This window comes from Symsagittifera roscoffensis, chromosome 4 (assembly GCF_963678635.1).
Source record: "Symsagittifera roscoffensis chromosome 4, txSymRosc1.1, whole genome shotgun sequence".
In the NCBI taxonomy this organism is placed as follows: Eukaryota; Metazoa; Xenacoelomorpha; order Acoela; family Convolutidae; genus Symsagittifera; species Symsagittifera roscoffensis.
In genome coordinates, this window is record NC_087065.1 from 56,603,226 (window position 1) to 56,623,616 (window position 20,391).

At 32.5% G+C, this 20,391-nt stretch overlaps 1 protein-coding gene across 2 annotated transcripts in view; it reads left to right on the forward strand.

The window, feature by feature from the left end:
* The window catches only part of LOC134844173 (solute carrier family 7 member 14-like), a 32,215-nt gene extending 23,366 nt beyond the window's left edge, over positions 1-8,849 (forward strand). For both annotated transcript variants that reach the window (XM_063860725.1, XM_063860726.1), the window contains exon 2: positions 7,546-8,849. In XM_063860725.1, the coding sequence (XP_063716795.1) occupies positions 7,546-8,738 (1,193 nt within the window). In that variant the 3' untranslated portion in view covers positions 8,739-8,849. The remainder of the gene's footprint in view (positions 1-7,545) is intronic.
* The last annotated feature ends 11,542 nt before the right edge of the window (positions 8,850-20,391 follow it).

A 20,391-nucleotide genomic window follows, 5' to 3' on the forward strand; every position in this document is an offset into this window, starting at 1 on the left:
TTATATTATTTATAGATAATTCTTCATTAAGGATTGTGGATTGGCAAATATCTAGTAATTGGAGTATATTATTTACACGATATGCTTTTTCGTGTATTGGTGATATTGTAGCGTTGGTTTCGCAATAGCCTAAAAGTCCTAAAGGTAATGTTACTTGGTAAGGTGTATTGTTGTATACATGTAAGGAAATAATATCTGAATTCGAGTTTTTCAAATATTTTATTGATGAGATTGTGATTTTGAAAAATTTATGAATAGGTTTGAATTCAAAATCTGACATATAAAATTTTTGTTTGTTTTGTTTTTTATCATATTGGTGAACTTGTTTGATTGAAAAATTATAGATGTTTCCTGATAGTGGTTTCAGGTGTTTTCTTTGTTGGTTATATATTGGATAAAATTTTGAAAAGAATGGTGGTTGTTTATTTAATCTTTGAAAAAATGTTAGGGATGTATCTTTTGCTTTTGTATATTTATCTTTGATTAATATTTTACTATTCAAGATGTTGATTGTTGGTATATATTTAGAGATAAATGGTATTCCAATGATATTGTGTTTAATATCAGTGATATGGAATATTTGTTTAAATGGTTTGGTTAAAATTTTGTTTTGCTCCATTGTTCTTGTGGGGAGAAGAAATAATTGAATTTTTCCGTAGTTTATTAATGTTGATCCTTGTGCTGTTGCTAGTTTGCTGGAGGTTTCGAGAGGTGTTAGCTTTGGGTGTAAGGTTTTTATTTCATTCCATGTGGGAATGTTTATTATATTTGATTCTGCTCCTGAATCAATTAGAAAATCAATTTCAAGATCTGGTGGTTGAAATTCTTTGCTTCTTGGACTTTCTAAAAGAAATGGTATTGTCCAAATTTTTTCTTTGGGTTGTTCTTTTTGTATGTTTTGATAGATGTGATTTGTATTCAAGCATTTTGTTTTGTCATTTTCATTGGGTTGATTTGTAGTGTTAATTTCATTAGTTTTTTGCGTCGTCGGTGTGGAATGGATGGGTTCAATATAATAATCGCGAAGGAGTTCTGATTGATTCTCATATATGTGTGATGAAAAAGGTTGTTCATATATAACAGGTTCATAGTCATTTTCGACTTTTATCATATTGATGGAGAGAGTGTTTTCTGCATCGCTTTCTGAATCTGATGATCCACAGTTTATTTGATTGAGTTGTAACGTATCAGTTACTGTGTCATCAATACCTGGAGGGTCTGATGTTGTTTCTGGATTAGATTGTACTTGATTAATATGTCTTTGATGTTTAGGTGTACTACTTCTGTGGCGATTATTAGAATTATTATAGTTATTATTATTCCGGTGTGGTGATTGGGAATAATTTCTAAAACGATTATTATAACTTGAGTGTCGATTTTGTGAATTATTTCGCGATCTATTCTGGTAATTATTATTTGGTCTGTTATAGTTCGATCTATTATATGAATTATTCCTTGATTGATTGTTCGGGTAATTCTGGTTTCGGTTGTTTGAATAACTTCTATTCCGATTATTGGAGTAGTTTCTATTCCTATTGTATAATGAATTTCGTGATTGATTGTTTGGATAGTAATTATTTCTTAATTGGGAGTTAGATCTAGAAACAAATCGTTGTGTATTTGAATTTGATCTGGAATAGTTATTTCGACTATTTGGTCTATTGTAGTGATTTTGTGATGAATTTTGCGTGTTTCTTCGTTCTGGTGATCTTCCTCTATAACTTGAGTTATATGGTGATTGATTTCTTGTATAATTTGTATTGTTCGGGAGTGGTTTTCCTGAACTGTTGTTGCTGTACACAGTTTTGTTCGGTAGATTTTGATCTTTTTGCATGTATTGATAGAATGATTTATTTGGTTCTTTATATTTTTGAGGTTTATTTTGATTGTCTTGCTGTTTTTGTCTACATTCAGAAATACTATGTCCGTATCGTCGGCAATAATTACACCATTTTTTGAAAGATGGTTTGCCTTTAAAGTTTGGGTGTTTTTCGTAAATATTGAGTATTTCAGTGATTTTTTCAACGAGGTCTGTATCTGATTCCTGTATATTGTTTATATTTGTGGAAGCTGTTTCAATTCTGTTAACGTATTGTAATTTCAGATTTTCCGTTTCTTCGAGTTTCATTGTGATTTCTGCTTGTTCTAGTTTGTCTACTAGTTTTCGAAAATCTAAATCGGGTTCTCGAATTGAAGAAGGATGGGATGCTCTCTTTTTTATTGCTATTTTTCTTAATTGCGGTGTTAAGGTCATCATTAAGATTTCTGTCATCTTTGTGTTTTTATAGTCGTGTGTATTTAATGAATATGCTTTTCGAACTAGTGTTTCGATGCGTACTGCTAATTGCTTGATGGTTTCGTTTGGTAATCTGCGAATTTCATTACATAAAACTCTTTGTTGTTGTTTGTTTCTTTCGGAGTCAAACATTTTTGAAAATTCTTGTGTAAACCTTTTCCAATTTGATTTTATTTCTATAGGCATTACTGAAAACCATTTTTGGGCTGCGCCATCTAAAGTTGTTTGTATCAACGCTGTGCGTCGATGTATCCAGTTTTGATGTAGGGGCGTATTAATTGGTTCAGGTCCTATATTTAAAATCAAATTTGCTGTTACTGCATTTAAATAATCTTCTACAGAATATTCAGGGTCTGTTCCTGTGAATACCATTAAAGGTTTATTTGATGTTATTGATGATCCACCCATAAGGTATGGATTCATTGTCATTTGTAATGATTCTGCTGCATTTGGCATTTGAGAAAAATTTGAAAGTTGATTTCTTGTTATTTCGTGTTGTTGAAGATAATATGGGAGTGGTATTTCATTTTGCATTTGTGTTGGTTGGTACGAGTTTGCAATCATTGGGTTTTGTTGCTGAATTGGTTGAAAAGATTGTGTATTAATTGGGTTTTGTTGCTGAATTGGTTGTTGATTTTGTGTATCTATTGGTTGTGGAGAAAAAATTCTATTATATGTATGTGGTTTCTGTATTCCTTGTCCACGATATTCTTGATTATAGGGTGCAAATATATCTGGTTGTAAGAAATCATCATCTGAGGACAAGTAATCCATTTGATAAGATGTTTGTTTTTTATTTTTATTTTGTTGAAAAAATGGATAGTTTTCACTACGATCCTGTGGAGGATGTAAATTTGTTTGGAAATTTACTGAATTAGGTGGTGCCATTGAGTTATCCCAGTTTCGAGATCTTGTATAATTACTAAAATTTTTTCGTGGTTGATAATTTGTTTTTGATGGATGTGTGTAATTATAATTATGGTCTGCAAAATTGTTTCTAGTGAACGTTTTGCGTGTTTTTGGCGGTATTGTCATGGGTCTGTATGTTTGGTAATCCATGTGTGAATATTTTGGGGCAACCGAAGGTTTAACGGTTGATTGTAAGGTTACCTGTGTTTGTGAAGGGTTTGTATTTCTTGGTGTTGTTAAGTTGGGACGTATTGGTGAAATACTTTGTTGTGTAGTTGTTGTGTGTACGATTTCTTCATTTATGAAGTGTGATGGTGTCTGGATATCTTGTTGAGTGAGATTTCTAGTTCCATTGAGGTTTTCATTGTGTATGACTGTAGAGTTTAAACTATTATTTTGCATATCGGGTAAAAATGTATTATAGTTTAATGGTGTTGCATCAATGGTTAATGGTATTACTCTTACATAATCTCTTACATAAGATATCGTACTTATTGCTTGACTTGAGATTGATTGTGGGAAGTTTATGAATACGGGATGAGACCATTCGGGGTCCCAAACATAGTCTGATTGTTCTGTGATGGCAGTATCATCGTTTGAGTTTTGGGGTCTAAAATTCTTTCTTGCTTGTGAAATTAAATCAATATTATGTGTGAAATAATCTATTATGAACCATGCCGAAATTTTTTGTAAGTCGTGTTTTGTATGTTGGGAAACTTCATCTTTCGTGAAATTTTCTTTAATTATATTTAGAAAACTAGAGAGTAGTGTGATTTCATGTCGTACTCTAATATGTTTAGATGTTTCTGTAGGTGAGACATTTGGTATCTGTATTTCGTTTTCTAATATCGATATATAACTATATATTATTGCAAAAACTTCATTGGTGAATATGGAGTTTGCTCTTTGTGAGTTATGATATTGGATGCTTTTTATATATTCTGAGAATACTTTTGAAAATTCTAAATCAAGGTCGTCTGTTTGAATTATATATTTATTGTGATTCTGGTTTGGTGAGCTGAATTCTATGGAGTAGATTCCGTATTGTTGTGTTAGGTTACATATATCTTTTAGATAGTGATCGATAATTTGTCTTTTGATTTTTACATCTGGGAACTCTGTTTTACATGGACTGATTCCGGGTTCAAACAAAATTAAGAGTAAATTTTTGCAAAATATATGCTGTCCTATATCAGTGGTTGCATCTACTATAAAGGGGAAGATATCATCATCATCTGGACTTTCTTCACCTGGGGTGTGCGTTGAGCTCATTTTTTCGTTTGATGACTGTTAATATGTAATTATCAATGTGTCTAATTGGTTGATTCCAATTGTATAAATGTACTGGTTTGTGTTTATATTGCTTTTTTATTCTTCTTTTTCCTCTTTTTGATGAATTTGAAGTTGTTTCTGAGTCAGAGAAATATAATTGATCGTGAATTGGGCAATTTTTATCTATTGATTCTTTTAGTTTATAAAGTTCGTCTAAACTGCTGGTTTCTGATTCTGAAAATGCGTTGCGGTTTTTGGAAAATCTTTTTCGTGTAATTTGTCTTTGTTTGGTTATTATTTTTCTTTTTAGTGTTTGTCGTTTTGTTCTGATATATCCAACTGTTTGTGTGTGTGGTGTGATTACAAGATCGTATTTTTTGTTATCTATTTCGCAATTGTGTAAAACGATTGTTTGTTTATTTCCTAGGTTTTTAAATGACATAAGGTTTAGGATGACGGGTGCAAAAGGTTGTTAAATGATTTCTATTTGCTTAAACTGTTAGTCCTTACGATTTTTTTGTTAGCCTAACTTGGGTCTATTTGTTCAGGGTTGGGGAGAAAAGTATATCGATTCCGAAGAATGATTTTATACTTTCTCGTGGCTAGTATAAGCTAAGGTGTTAACTTACTTAATCTTACTTAAGGGTAGTGATTGTGTTCAGGGTTGGAGAATAGTAAATCGATCCACAAGGTTCAGGTATAATTAGAACGCGAGTAGTTCGTTAGATACTATTTTAAACTTACTAAGTCTAAGATTTATCCTGGGTCTGGTAAGAGGGGGGATCAAGTGAAGGATGAATAACCGAAGTTCTTCACTGTTTATCCTAATTTGAATGATTAGTTTTGTTCAAAAATTTCTGTTAGTCCTGGGTTTTTAGAAAGGGTTGGATTGTGAATCGACGTTTGAGGTCGTTAGACACTAGTTAGGTGGGTGGGGGAGAACAAAATTGTTCTTTTTGATCCAAGGATAGGCCTTGATGATCAAGTTTTAAATTTAATTAAATAGAAAATGATTTAAGATCCAAGGATAAGCCTTGATGATCTGATTTTAAAATTAAGTGAATTTAAGTTTAAAATGATTTAAATTTGTGTAAAGAAAAGATTTAGTGTTTTTATGATATTAGTGAGCTTATGAATGCTGTTATGTTTAGGTGATGAAGCTGGAACAACAGGATGATTTATAATTACTAACCATTTATTGTCATGCTACTAATTTTTATTTTGATTTTTCAATAAATATTTTTCAAACATGTTTTGTATATTACTGCAGAATTTAGGAAAACGATCTGAGATCTTTTTATCAATCGTTATTGTATATTAATAATTTTGTTTAGCGCCTGAAATGATTTTGAACATTGACTTCAAAATTTTATGTTTGCAAATGAAAATCTAAATTCATTGCTAGTAGTATTCTAAATACAAAAGTTTGTCTTGGCTTTTGCCGAACTATCATATAACTATATGGTAAGTTTCTACTTTGTCGTATGTCGTCTCTGGTTCGAGGTCTTCTTGCAATTCCGGGTAGTTCTGTTATCGTTCGGAATATTGGCTCTGATCTATTGAGTCGTAGAGACATTTCGATTAAATTATCGTCGTATAACATTTTAAAAATGTTTTGTCTAAATTCTAATCTATTATTGGTTAATTCTAAGCTATTAAGGTCTTGTTCGAGACTTATGGTCGCACCAGATGAGTTATGACCGATGGGTATAACTCATAGAGTAATTTCGGATAGGGTACACCGTCTGCTCGTCACGCTATCTTATTTTCGGCCGGATAGATTCGTGCAACTTCTTTGTCTAATACCGATCCTAATCTTACTCTTATACTATCTAGTCTCAGGTTGTTTAACTAGTCTCTGCTAGGCTCAATAGATCTAGGGTATACTGGTTTATTGCGGTTGCTGAAGTCTTCTTGGAGAGTCAACTAATTTCTAAGTTAAATTCAAATCTCTCTGGTGCTGAAATTACAAGTAATTCCAGCACTTACAAATAAGTGGGTTGTTAGTTAGATGGATCATGATTGGTTAATATTAAATACTTTACATTGGTAAAATATCTAATTTATCCAATCATAAAATGTAGTTTAGATCAGGTTCCATTTAGCTCTTTTCGACCCTCTGGTGACTTTTTTTTTCTATTTATAGCTAATGTTTGATTTGGTTTAGACTTTGTATATATGGTGTTTATGAGATACTAAGTCGCTGATTGTCAATCAAAAGCCCGGTAATGTGAGTCTCCGTCAAATTTCGTTCCTTGATTGTGGAATCAACGACAATTTTTTTTGCTTTTTTTGTAATCAAATTCATCCCTATTCTTGATAATGTGGACTTAGAGATTGTTTTCATTCGATTCTGTAGGTTATACAGCATCACTTGAAAATTGGATTGGAGATTTCAGAGATAATATCTCCGAGGAAAAAATATTTTTGTTCCCTTCAATAAAAATGGGGAGGACCCTGCATTCGGGTGTGTTTTAGTTATTTTTTCCTTTTTCTTTTTTTTTTGTTTTCCACGTAAAATCAAGTACCACAAATGAACAACGGAAAGTGATATATCATAATAAAGACCTTTCAGTTGTGATTCGAAGGACAATACAAAATTTGAAGATAAATATCTCAACGTCGGAAACAAACCATTTGAAATTTTTGATTTTTGATCTGGTTTAGAGTGAATAAGTTGAGCGAGCGTGCTTAAAATAGCTATTTATGCTTAATTCTAACCGCGAAAACTTAATTTTACTGGAATAAAGTTAGTTTTTAGAGTTAGTTTGCGACATTTTTGGAATCAAAATTTCCAAAAAAAATTTTCAAAACATTTCTGCTAAAAAATGGAAAAATTTTAAATTTTTTTTTGATTTTTTAATGATTTTTTGTTTTCTGACTCTATTCATTTTTTTTCAAATACTGTTTTCCAGTTTGCCTTTTTTATCATGACTGTCGAATATGCCCAAGTTCCAGAGAACTTAGCTTGTAAATCTTAAGACTATGATCGGAACATTCTGTGCTATTGGCTATCCTTGTTCCTAATCGTTTTCATATCAATTTCTTAAACGTCAGTATTGTTTCAGGCGTAAAAGAGTCAGTCTTGGCCAACAATTTCCTCACATTAATCAATATCTCAGTCGCTTTCTTCGTCATCTTCGGAGGTATCTATTTCTTCAACTGGTCCAACTTCTCCTCGCCAGATGGATTCTTTCCTTTTGGTGTGGGGTCTATTCTAGATGGAGCAGCCCAGGCATATTTCGCCTTCGTTGGCTACGACTCAATTGCAATAGCAAGTGAAGAGGCTCTCACGCCTTCGTTTTCGATTCCGTTCGCACTCGCTTTCGACGTCCTGTTTGTCGGCTCGTTGTACTGCGCCGTGTCCTTCTCGTTGATTCTTCTCGTGCCGTACGATAAAGTCGACGAAGACGCCGCCTTCGCTTCGGCTTTCAAGTACAATGGGTGGCAGTGGGCAGCGTACGTCGTGTCCATAGGGGCCATAGCGGCCATGACTTGCGCTATGCTTGGAACTGTGTTCACGATGCCAAGATGCATTTACGCTATGGCCAACGACGGTCTGATTTTCAGAACCCTCGCCAAAGTCAGTCTAAAAACTCAAACTCCAATTATAGCCACAATTCTGGGTTCTCTTGGGATTGCAGTTTTTGCGTTCTTTTTAACCTTGAACGAACTTGCTGAATTTATGTCGATCGGAACTTTACTCGCCTATATAATAATCGCCCTGGCTGTTATTGTGCTCCGTTATTCGCCAAACAGTTTGCTCAAACATTCGGATTTGGACTTGAGTATAAATCAAGGACCTCGCTTGGGAAAGGCTCAAATAAACAGTCTTTCACTTTTTGTAGTTATGGTTATGGTCACTAATCTTTTTATTGCATGTGCTTCTTGGGTCTCTGACGAGTATTTATGGCCGATGGTTGCTGTTATTTCCATTTCAAGTATTATAACCTTTGTTATTTTGATTTACTTGGATGCTATTTCAACGGAAAACCCTAATTTGAATGAGTTCAGGGTTCCCTTTGTTCCTTATTTACCTGGATTGTCAGTATTTATTAACTTTCAACTCATGACCCGGCTGAACTATTTCACGTGGATTCGCTTTGCCCTGTGGATGCTGGTCGGTTTTGTAGTTTATTTTCTATATGGAATGCGCAATAGCTCTTTGTGTCGAGAAAAAGTGGAAAATAATCAAAAAGTTTATGGATCGACGGATGAAACCAAACATCTGCATGAAGAATCTTCGATTACGAGCGAGTAGAATTAATGCTCACGAGAGCTGCAAAATCTAAATTGGTGCACTTGATTCCAAATCAAATGACCTTAAATTGTATTTATTTAATTAATTCTTGAAATAGAAACGTATATTTAATTTTCTACTTCTAAGTTAAATATAAAACAAAGGTCTTTTCATATCTGACATAATGAATTCGAAGCAGTATTTGAAATTGTTTTCAGCGGTTTCAAATCAACAAGTTTTGTGTTTGAATCAACCTCTGCTGTTTTGAAGTGAATATCTATACCCCCACATGTTCGCATATTCTTTAAACAATCACCCGATATACTTGTATACCCACCAACACTTGCTATTTTTGCATATTTTAAGGCTGGCCTTCGAGACATTACACTCGGGGTAATGCAAGGGTTTTCCTCAGCATTTTTATTGAGTTAATTGAAGGCGGAAAATAGAAACTGAATAAAAACTTTGTTAAATCAAAATTTTTACATGTTTTCTATATCAAAACTCTAATACTACTCTCGGTTGATATGCTGCAAATGTTTGAAGGTTTTCATCTGAAAATAGATTTTGACATTTTTTTCGCGCATGGCTTGTCTTTTTGATGAAATCCGGTTCCGTATTCTTTGTTTTTGACCTAACCTGCCGCAAAAATTCATAAAACGACTGACCAGCTGCACTTTAAGCATGCTGCTTGTTGAGGGGAGGAGGTGCATCAGATGGCTGCGGCGCATAGGCAGTTGGAGTTGCGAGTTGCGAGTATCCAGCGTTTCCACAGTGTCCAGAATGATACTGTGGGTATGCTCCAACGTTTGCATTCCTCATCCTAAAACTTTTGTCAAGAGACAATTTAGGCAATAAACAAGCAATCATATTACATAATTGTTTAATTAAAAACGAACTGTACAATCTGGTAATTAAACCTCACAAATAAACAATAGGATATATCAGATCGAAAAGACAAACACGCAAGAAGACAATAATAACAAAACAAAATCAAATTATCAAAAAACGAGTTTCAAAAATACGAAACGCAGTTTCAGAATCAGATACAAACACGATACCAGAACTTCAGGTAATAAAAGACTCGATAAACACGAAAAAACCGCTAGAAAAGCAAAGACATATTGAAAGTTACACATTAACAGTCTAAAGATACAAAAAATGATCGAATACAACAAAAATATCGAAGACAAATTAATACTCCCAATTTTTATTTTACTTAATTATAAATTCATTTGAAAAAGGTTACAGCCCATGTAAACAGGAATTTCCCGAAATGAGAATAAAAAGACAAATCCTTGACCACTACCTCAAAGCAATATGTAATATAACATCCCAATATGGTATATTTACAATAGAAAAATTTTCACCAAAACCAAACCATCCTATACATCAAATACAAACAGATGACATAGATGCAGAATTCTCAAAAGTTTTCACAGAATATATAAAAAATATAAAACACCAAAATTCACAAAGAGCAAATTTAGTCTTTACAAATGATTTCTTTTTACTTATTTACAGCTATATATTTTTATTGGAATTGAAAGAAACACAGAGTCTATCACCACTTCAAACATCTGGACATTCAATTGTAAGACATAAAATGAATATTTTCTCAAAAATTCTAGATCCAAACCGTGAAAATTTTTTAAAAGAAATTCACAAAATGTCAAACACGACCTACAAAAAATCTTAGCATGGTTTATAATTGATTACTTTTTTCACAATATCGATTTCATAAGGCAACCAAAAAAAAATTTTCGATAAAAAACTCAGATGACGAAACGGTATTAGCAGATGAAACAGATTAAGTTTGGGACCCTGATTGTTCTCATCCATCAATTATTAATATAACAACAGATGAATAAATTGCAGCAATTACAACTAACTCCGTAGATAGTAATACGTTAAATTAACTCCAGTAACTTTTGATGCAAACTATTTCAAACTTTAATACGATAGTTAACGATAGGACAGGAAATAATAGTCTAAACTCCACATTTATTAATACACAAAAAAATTAAATGGAACAAGGAAATTTACACAAAAAGGTATTCAAACTCCATCACACTTTGTTAATGAAGAAATAGTAGAAACAATGCTAACGACAACACAACAAAGCATTTCTCCTATTCACCCGACAATTACAACACCACAGAAGAAAAACACAATATTTCCACAATCAACTATACATTCAACAGAAAAACCTTCTGTTGTCCCAAAATAATCATACACGGACTTTCGCACACTTAGACCATTAACGAAATCACGACAAACAAACAAATAAAAAACAAGTAACAGAAATAATTTTTCAGACAATAAATATAATTTCTTTGCAAATAAAAATATAGCAAAACCTCCCTATAAAGGCTACCCAAACCGATCAAAAGCACAGAACTACAACCATCAAAAACAGCAACAAGTTCATCACTCATTTTTTTTCAACGATACAGTCGATCATAGCGAAAATATCCCGTTTTTTCAACAAAATAAAAATGAAACAAATAAACATTTCACAAGAAACCAACCACATTATTCAGAAGATGAAGATTATTTCAGTCAAAACCAACAACGATTTTCTACAAATCAACAAAACAATAACTGGAATATTGATCAACCAGATCCGATTTATCAAGCAGATCTTTTTGAACACCCTACAAGAAATGAACAAACATTACAATCAAAAACATTTTTTTACCCAAGACAAAACTCAGTATCAGACAACCACAAAAACAACTTTCAATCACAAAATCCGATAAATGCACAGAGTTATCAACCAACACAAATGCAAAATGAAATACCATTACCATATTATTTACAACAAAACGAAATTACAAAAACACAACTTTCAAACTTTTCTCAAATGCCAAATGCCGCAGAATCACTTCAAATGACTATGAATCGATACCTTATGGGTGGATCGTCCATATCTTCAACTAAGCCACTGATGGTATTCACATGAACAGACACTGAATATTCAGTAGAAGATTATTTAAGAGCAGTTACAGCTAACTTAATTTAAAATAGAGGACCTGAACCAGTAAATACACCACTCCATCAAAATTGAATACATAGAAGCACAGCTCTAATCCAAACCACGCTTTACGGCGCATCATAAAACTGGTTTTCAATTCTACCAATAGACATAAAACCAGACTGGAAAAAATTCACACACGAATTTTAAAAAATGTTCGACTCTGAACAAAATAAACAACATCAAAGAGTGTTATGTAATGAAATCCGTAGACTCCCTAATGAAACAATTAAAGAACTTGCAGTAAAAATCGAAATATTGGTAAGGAAAGTATATTCACTTAATACGCATGATTACAAAAATAAGAAAAAACAGAAGTCTTAATGATGACTTTAACACCACAACTACAAAAAATAGCAATAAAAAAGACAGCTTCACATCCAACTTCAATTCGAGAACCTGACATAGATTTCCGAAAACCAGTAGAAAAATTAGAACAAGCTTAAACAACAATGAATTTAGAAGAAACTGAAAGTTTAAATTTACAATATAAAAACAACATCTATACAAGACTCTGACACCGAACTAGCTGAAAAAATTACCCAAATATTAAATATATACGAGAAAAATCCAGTTTTTAAAAGCAAACCATTATTCAAAAAATGGTGCATTTATTGTCGTAGGTACGGACATAGCAGTACTGAATGCAGACAAAAACAGCAAGAAAATCAGAAAAAACCACAAAAACAGAGAAATTTTTTTTTATTAATACATGAAAAAAACTCAAAACCTAACAAACAAGAAGCTTCACAGTTATAACAGTTCAGGAAAACCACTACCAGACAATTACAGTAATAAACAAGAATCACCTGACCAATATAACTATCGCGGAAGATCTCTGGATCGAAAAAATTCACAAAATTTTTCAAAAACAGATAAAGCAGATCAAATAGTCAAAACAATTAGTATGGAAACAATTACTCAAGATCAAGCTCAAAATGAAGTAATTACTCAAACTATAACAGAACTCGTTCAAACTGAAAATCTTGAAATAAATATTATTCGAACAATCGATTCAGAAATTCTTCTTATAATCGAAACAGGAAATACTCAAAAAAATTGAAATAGGCAATATTCACACAATAGATCACGAAAACATTCAAGCAACAGATCAAACTATAACAACAATTACCGCACAGAAATAATACACAAAACCAAAATTCACAAAAAAAACTATTGGAGTAGTACACCTAAGCATCAAAGACAGATTAACCAAGTACAATCAACTGAAGAAACTCAATCAAACCCTCCCGGTATCGATAACACAGAAAACACAGCATTACAACTGAATCACATAAAATGCGAATCTACAGACGACGAAGGCGAATCAGGAATTACACTTCCGATAAACATGCTTCACAATGAAGAAGAATACGAAGTACCAATTGAATCGATTCTGACAAACAGAACAACACACAAAAAATAACAGACTATACGAAACAAGAACTCGAAGATGGTGCAAGTACGAATAGCATATATCAAAATACAACAAACAAAGACCTGATTGGTCTCATCCACCAATTATTAACATAAAATCAGATGTATCAATTGCAGCAATTACAACTATCTCCGTAGATAAAGAATACGTTAAATTGACTCCACTTACTATTGATGCAACTACTTTAAACTTTAATGCGATTTTTAACGATAGATCAAGAAATAATAGTCTAAACTCCACATTCATTAATACACAAAAAAAATTAAATGGAACAAGGAATCTTACACAAAAAGGTATTCAAACTCCATCATATTTCGTTAATGAAGAAATAAAAGAAACAATGCCAACGACAACACAACAAAGCATTTCTCCTATTCACCCTAAAATTACAACACCACAGAAGAAAAAACGCAAAATCTCGAAATAGATATTATTCAAACGACGGATCCAGAAATTCTTCAAATAATCGAAACAGGAAATACTCAAATAAAAGAAATAGACAATATTCACGCAATAGATCACGAAAATATTCAAACAACAGATCAAACTATAACAACAATTACCGCACAAAAATAATACACAATACCAAAATTCACAACAAAAGTATAGAAGTAGTACACTTAAGCATGAAAGACAGATTAACCAAATACAATCAACTGAAGAAACTCAATCAGACCCTCACGGTTTTGATAACACAGGAAACACGGAATTACAACTGAATCACATAAAATGCGAATCTACAGACGACAAAAGCGAAACAGAAAAAACACTTTCGATGAACATGCTTCACATTGTTCATTGAGTCGGTTCTGACAAACAAAGCAACACACAAAATATAACAGAGTATACGAATCAACTCGAAGGAAGTTCAAGTACGAATCACATATATCAAAATACAACAAACAAAGTACAACTACCTAAATAATAAATTTGGACACTTACACGTTTTTTAGAAAGTCCAAAAAACTAACAATTTTCAGTCACCAGACCTTGAAATTGATTTTTTTATAGATTCAGGAGCAGAATCAAATATCATAAACATCCCCACTGGGAATGAAAAAAAACTACATCCAACATTATCACCATTAAAAACATCAAGCAAATTAGCCACAGCACAAGGATCAAGTTTAACAAACTATGGAAAAATCCAATTTTTCCTCCTTCCCACTTGAACAATGGACCAAAAAAATTATTTCAAAAAATCCTTTAAGCAAATTTTTCAAATCACCAATATAAAACACAATATAGTCGGAAAAACTTTTGTAACTAATTATATACCGACTGTTAATATTCTAAATTGTACACTACATATAAAAGATAAATACACAAAAAAATGATACAACAATAACATTCTTTCAAAGAATAAATGAACAATCTCAATTTTTGTCTTAATTTTACTCCACATACAGTCAAGAACGAAAAAACCTCAAACCATCATCAGGATATGTAGATAACTTCTCAATAAGTCAGGTAAATCAATACAATATTGATCAAAATAAACAACGACTGTATATATCAGATTTTGTAATTTGAACCAATTCATAATTTTTTTCGAATAACAATTTCTTGTTTCAAATACATAAAAAACACAAGTTCCGTTTCATTTCCCTACACGTCTACAGCAACTCTCCCTATACAATCACACTACCCTTAGGACTATTGGGTTATTGTGAAACAAATGCAACAGTTTTTCCCAGAATAGAAACAGCATATAGAGTAAACAGTATTCTAAAATTATTAGACATATGCCAATCAACAAATCTTAATGAAGATTTATCAAGTAAAAATATAAATAGTGATTCAAAACTAAACACTGATTACTTAACAAAAACACCTTATTTGAAACCAACATTCCAAAAATCACAATAAACATCAGAACAACAAAAGTTACTCACGATGTTCAATTTTCAACAATCGCAAATCACACAGCAAGAATTTGAATAATTAGCAGAACTACTACTTAAGTACCCAATGGTTTATGCCACATCTAAATTTGATGTTGATAGAGTAAATTCATATTTACGCCTACCACTAAAACCTGACGCAGTTTTCAGAAAACAACGAGCAAGTAAAGTTCCTACAGGATAAAGTTAGTAGATTACTAGATATCTTAGAACAATGCAATATGAAATAGCAAAAAAAAGAAAAAAAACTTATTCATGGGTTCTCCTGTTGCTTACAGTAATTTCAATTTTATTTTAAAAATCTGCTGAAATACATTCAAGTCAACAACAAGGAAGTTTTTTTGTTATAAAGTTTCGATGTTGAATTATCACGAAAAGTCGTTACGTAATTCAATTAGTTCTACAAACATTTCCAACGCTGGCGAAACTGAAAATTCGTTTTTTTTCGCGAAATTGCAGAACACTGAGAAACTAATAATTATTCGAGTTTTCAAAAAACAAAGTAAAGTTTTCACTGCAGTTTTGAGTGAGTTCCAAAAATTTTGAACGAAAGAACCTCAAAAAACTTGTCTAATTTAATAACAAGAAAAAAGGCGTTTTAAATTTCACCACAGACTATCAAGGTCTTTGTTGTGAATTCAAGATCGTTTACACTGACTTGTGTTCAAATAAACCAGAGTTTTTCTTCGATGGTACATTTACCTCTTTAGTTTCATCTTATAGACGAGGTAGGGAAAAAATACATATTAGCCATTTAACGAGCTAGAAAAATCAAATGCGATTGAAAAAATGAATATAAATAGTAATCCCGGAGCAGATGGACTCATTTCGGCTTATGTATGAAGTTTAATGATGACCATTGTAGTATGTTCGCAAAGTTTTCATAATTTACTCTTCCACTTGCCAATTAACTGTTAAAAAAACTTGCAAAAATAACTGTTGCCAAAAACAGGAAATGCAAATATGATGCAAGATCTTACACCCATAGGTCTATTGAACGGTGATGCTACGATTTTTCACATGTGGTAAGCAAACGCGTAAAAAAAGATCAAAATCATCAAACAACACAAATATACTGATATAACTGGCCGCCAGATGCATACAATTTTTACGAAAAGTTGAAAAGTCAATTACTCCAGAAAAATTAGCAAAAAAAATATTGTGTGGTAAAATTTGCCTTTTTGAATACTTTCGACAGAGTCGATGGATCGCTACTATCAAGTGTTCTCAATTATTTAAATCTGCATTCCTCTGCAATTACAGCCATAAAAGTTTCATACCTGAACACAAAAGCAAAAAAAAATTAACGGGTTCCTGACATTCAGCGTATGTTAGTTCGTACTATTCTCACGTTTAAATTGTGCTTTTATTTCTTTTAGAGTGAAGCACGCATTAAGTATAATCTAAAATAGATGCTAAAAATTTGGACATTTTTGCAGCAGCAGAATTTCTAAACAATTTGTTATGAGCCAGTGCCTTTAAAAAAACGGCAACGCTTGGAATGAAAATAGAGAGCCTAAAAGAACTTCCTCAAAAAGAAACCGAACATCAAAAAAGAATCAAAAACAACACAGAAAAATCTAAGTAGATGGATTGCGAGATTGATGATGAACGGCTGGGTATAGGACTGGCTGAATCAGTGGGTTGACTGCAGGATGGTTAATTGCTGGCTGAGATAGGTGGATAGTTGGATGGGTGAAAATATGGCAGGATTGATGGAGTTTTATATTGATAGATGGAAGACTGGTTAACAGGACGGATGGATGGCTGGTTAGATGGATGGCTAGATTGATAAGCCGATTAATGAAGACTGGCCTGATGGTTGATTGGATGGATGGATCGCTTGATGAAAAAAAGGCTTGATCAATTCGTTTACGGCTTGATGGAGGGATTGCTAAATGGGAGCATCGCTAAAGGAGGGATGGCTTGTTTGATGTATGGATGGCTGATTGGATCTGAGACTACTGAAAAGTTCTGAGCAGTCGAATTTAGACAGCACATCTGCAACTTTTGTGAATAACCTCACATCAACCGCCATTGGTTCAAAATATTCAAAATCTCGACAAGTAAAACATTTCAGCAATCATTGTACGTAAAACTTGCAATGACTGGGATTACCCTGACCTCCCACCACATCATCAGAGAGTCAATTTTGGAGGCAAGAAGATTTGCAAACCCTGGGAGTGCCCTGACAGAACCCGAGTAGAGTTGGCATTTTCAATTTTGTCATGTGTTGTAAATATAATATTTAAAAAAACTTCAAACGAAAAACATAAAAATCGGCATATTCCGATACCTACAAAACTAGATTTTCATACTCGTAGGCCAAATTCGCATCCCTTGGGAAAATCACGAAAACCCCACCAAAAAGTAACCAACTTCAAACTTGCTGAAACGAAAAAAGCACGGTACATCATGTATAGATGAACGAATCCGACCTTTACTCACAGAGGCGAAGCAAAGCTTTGCAACAATTGCGATGCAAACCACATTTTGAGGTACAAAATACTGAATGAAAAAAAGACAAGAAACAAAAATGTTCTGATAAATTGCTGGTACAAATTAACTAGGTAAAAGTTGTTAAATTACCGCAACAAAAAATTTAAATTTGTATCAGATCAAGTTCGTTAACAACCCTTAAAAAATAGAAAGCATTTACCGAGCGGCAACAAAAACGAGAAACTTTGAGGCGAAAACTGCTCAGCCAAAAAAAAAACTGTTGTCATAAAAAATATCGACGACCCATGCAATTGAAACACATAATCCCAAACAGATATATTTTGCCCTCGAAATGACGCCAACCAAGTCGATATAGCATAATCTGAATCTGATTGAATGTTTCCAAAAAATGGAAAAAAAACTCAAAAAAAGACATGGTAAATTTAAAAGTTTGTGAAACTCAGTTATAGTAAAGATTGTTTACATTGGAACAGAAGCCATGCTTTAAAAAGAAAACCAATAAAAACCCTAACAGATAAAAAAGGCGTTTAAAAAACGGAAAATGAACCAAAAGGAACAAGGACAAAAACCACGAACCCCGAAAAAATTAAATGTTCTTGCAAATATAATTAGAACTGAGACGGGCTCGAACTAATTTCTACTTAGGTGATAGTTTCATTTAAACTTGAAAGATGGAAGATTGTGCATTTAAAAAAGGATAAACCTTATTAATTTCTCATGTAAGGCACTCAAAAAAACTATTTGCTGGTCAAATGAAATAATGCGAGGCCGCAAAGCCGATATAATATAGGACTAAATCGATCAAGCCAAAACACTTGAGAAAAAAGCTGAAAATTATTCAAAAAAATTTAAGACTATAAAAAATTTATCAAATCCCTCAAAACGAATACACTCACACACAAGTTTTATCCGCTCTTCGAAAGACTCAATGAGGGGCCAATAAGCCGATATAATAAAGGTTAAGACCCATCGAGCCAAAAAACAGAAAAAAAAACAGTGGAAAAAAATGTTCGTGAAAACTTTACCCTAATTTTCTTTTACAATTTTTGAATTTTTGTGCGAATTATAGGTGAGCATTATAATATGTTTCAATTGAAATTACTCAAAATTGGTTCACTGAGCAGATAAGAAAACAGCCGATATCATTTGGGCAAATAAAATTTATACCAAAAATAATATTTCATAGAAAAAGAATACAAAGTCAAGGTTAAGAAAACTAAAAACAGCAATATATCAGAACACTAAAAGCATTTTTTTAAAATAAAGTAACTTGCAAAAAAACAGTTCTACAATATGGCAACTATGCCGAAGAAACATGAGCATAAAAAACCGAGTTTTTTTCTGAACAATTTATTTACCGTTTGAAAAACGGTCCCGTCAGACTGAAATCAAAAGTCTTTGCCGTCCAAAGTGCATTCTCATTCACAGATCAAGAGTGCCGGAGGCAAAAAATATTGGAATTTATTGTGAACTGAACCTTAATTTAAAATTTCTAATTTTGACCATTCTGCGAACAAAAACACTTATGGGAAAAAAGTATCCGATTGCAATTAAATTTTTAAAATAATTAAATTAAAATTAAAAAAAAAACGAAATTACATAAATCATACTGAAAACACTTTCGAAAATTAGGTAAGGATAGCCGGTTACGGTGCAACTAGCACAAAATTTTTCAACCTAGTCTTTAAAAATCTACCAGTTTTTTTTAAATTTAGTGTAGTTTTTTCTGCGTGTTGTGATAAAATGGCATAAAAATTTTATTTAGGCCAATTTGACAGTCATATTAATTTAGGCAAACCGGACGACAGTTTTCGAAGAAAAACGACTAGAAAACAAATCAAAATGTTGGGAATTTTTCAATGTGGTTCGAATTTCGACTGAAAGGGCTAAATATGATATATCACTCAACCCAGTCAAATGATTATTTATGGGACCTGATTTGGAACGAAAAAGAAAAAAAAGAAAAAACCAAAACACCTCGAATACCAAATTCCTCCCAATTTTCAATGGTCGAATAATAATAATAACAACACCGAAAAAGGTCGGTCTTATTTGACCTACTGAGGATAGGCTACAGCATTATTACTGAACTTGACAGTATTTTCAATGGAACAAAAATTTTACAAGGAGGCGAAGCTGTGCTTCTCAAGCACTAGTGAGATAACGACAAAAAGCAGTTCTACAAAGTGCAAAAGATTAAGTAGAAATAAGCCTCGAAGTAGTAATAATTCGGCTAGATCTTGGATTCGCTCTGCGACCTAGAGATAGTAAGTCTCACGCATTAACCCATCAGTCACAGACAGACGCTTACTAAATAACAAACACTATCCACTAATGGAGCATTAAACAGACGTTATAAAAATTCTGATGCTTAAGATCATGATTATAGCTAAAGAGCCACCAAATTAATGAATAATTTTATTTGCCAGTTAGATAAAATTCAACAAAGATAATAACCGCGAAAAAATACATGAGCCTAAATTTCCAGATTTTTCCTAAAAAAACACGAAAAAATCATCAGGACCTAGATTAGTTTGAACTGCATCAGTCAATGACAAAACTTTCGAGAACATTATTTTATTCCATTTTAGATTTTTCAATTTAAAAATACGTAGAAATATTTGTTTTCTAAATCATGTTAACCCTGCATATTGCAATTTATTGTTCAAAATCAAGCTTAAAAAATGAATTAGTTATCAGAATTTTGCATCATGACTGCTTTTGTTCTACAGAATACTTTTTATATCGTGAAAAAATCGTGATTATAGAGTCGCTTGTGCAACTACTAATTAGTTTACTTTGTTTTTTTGTCGAACAATGTTTAGCTCAAAACAA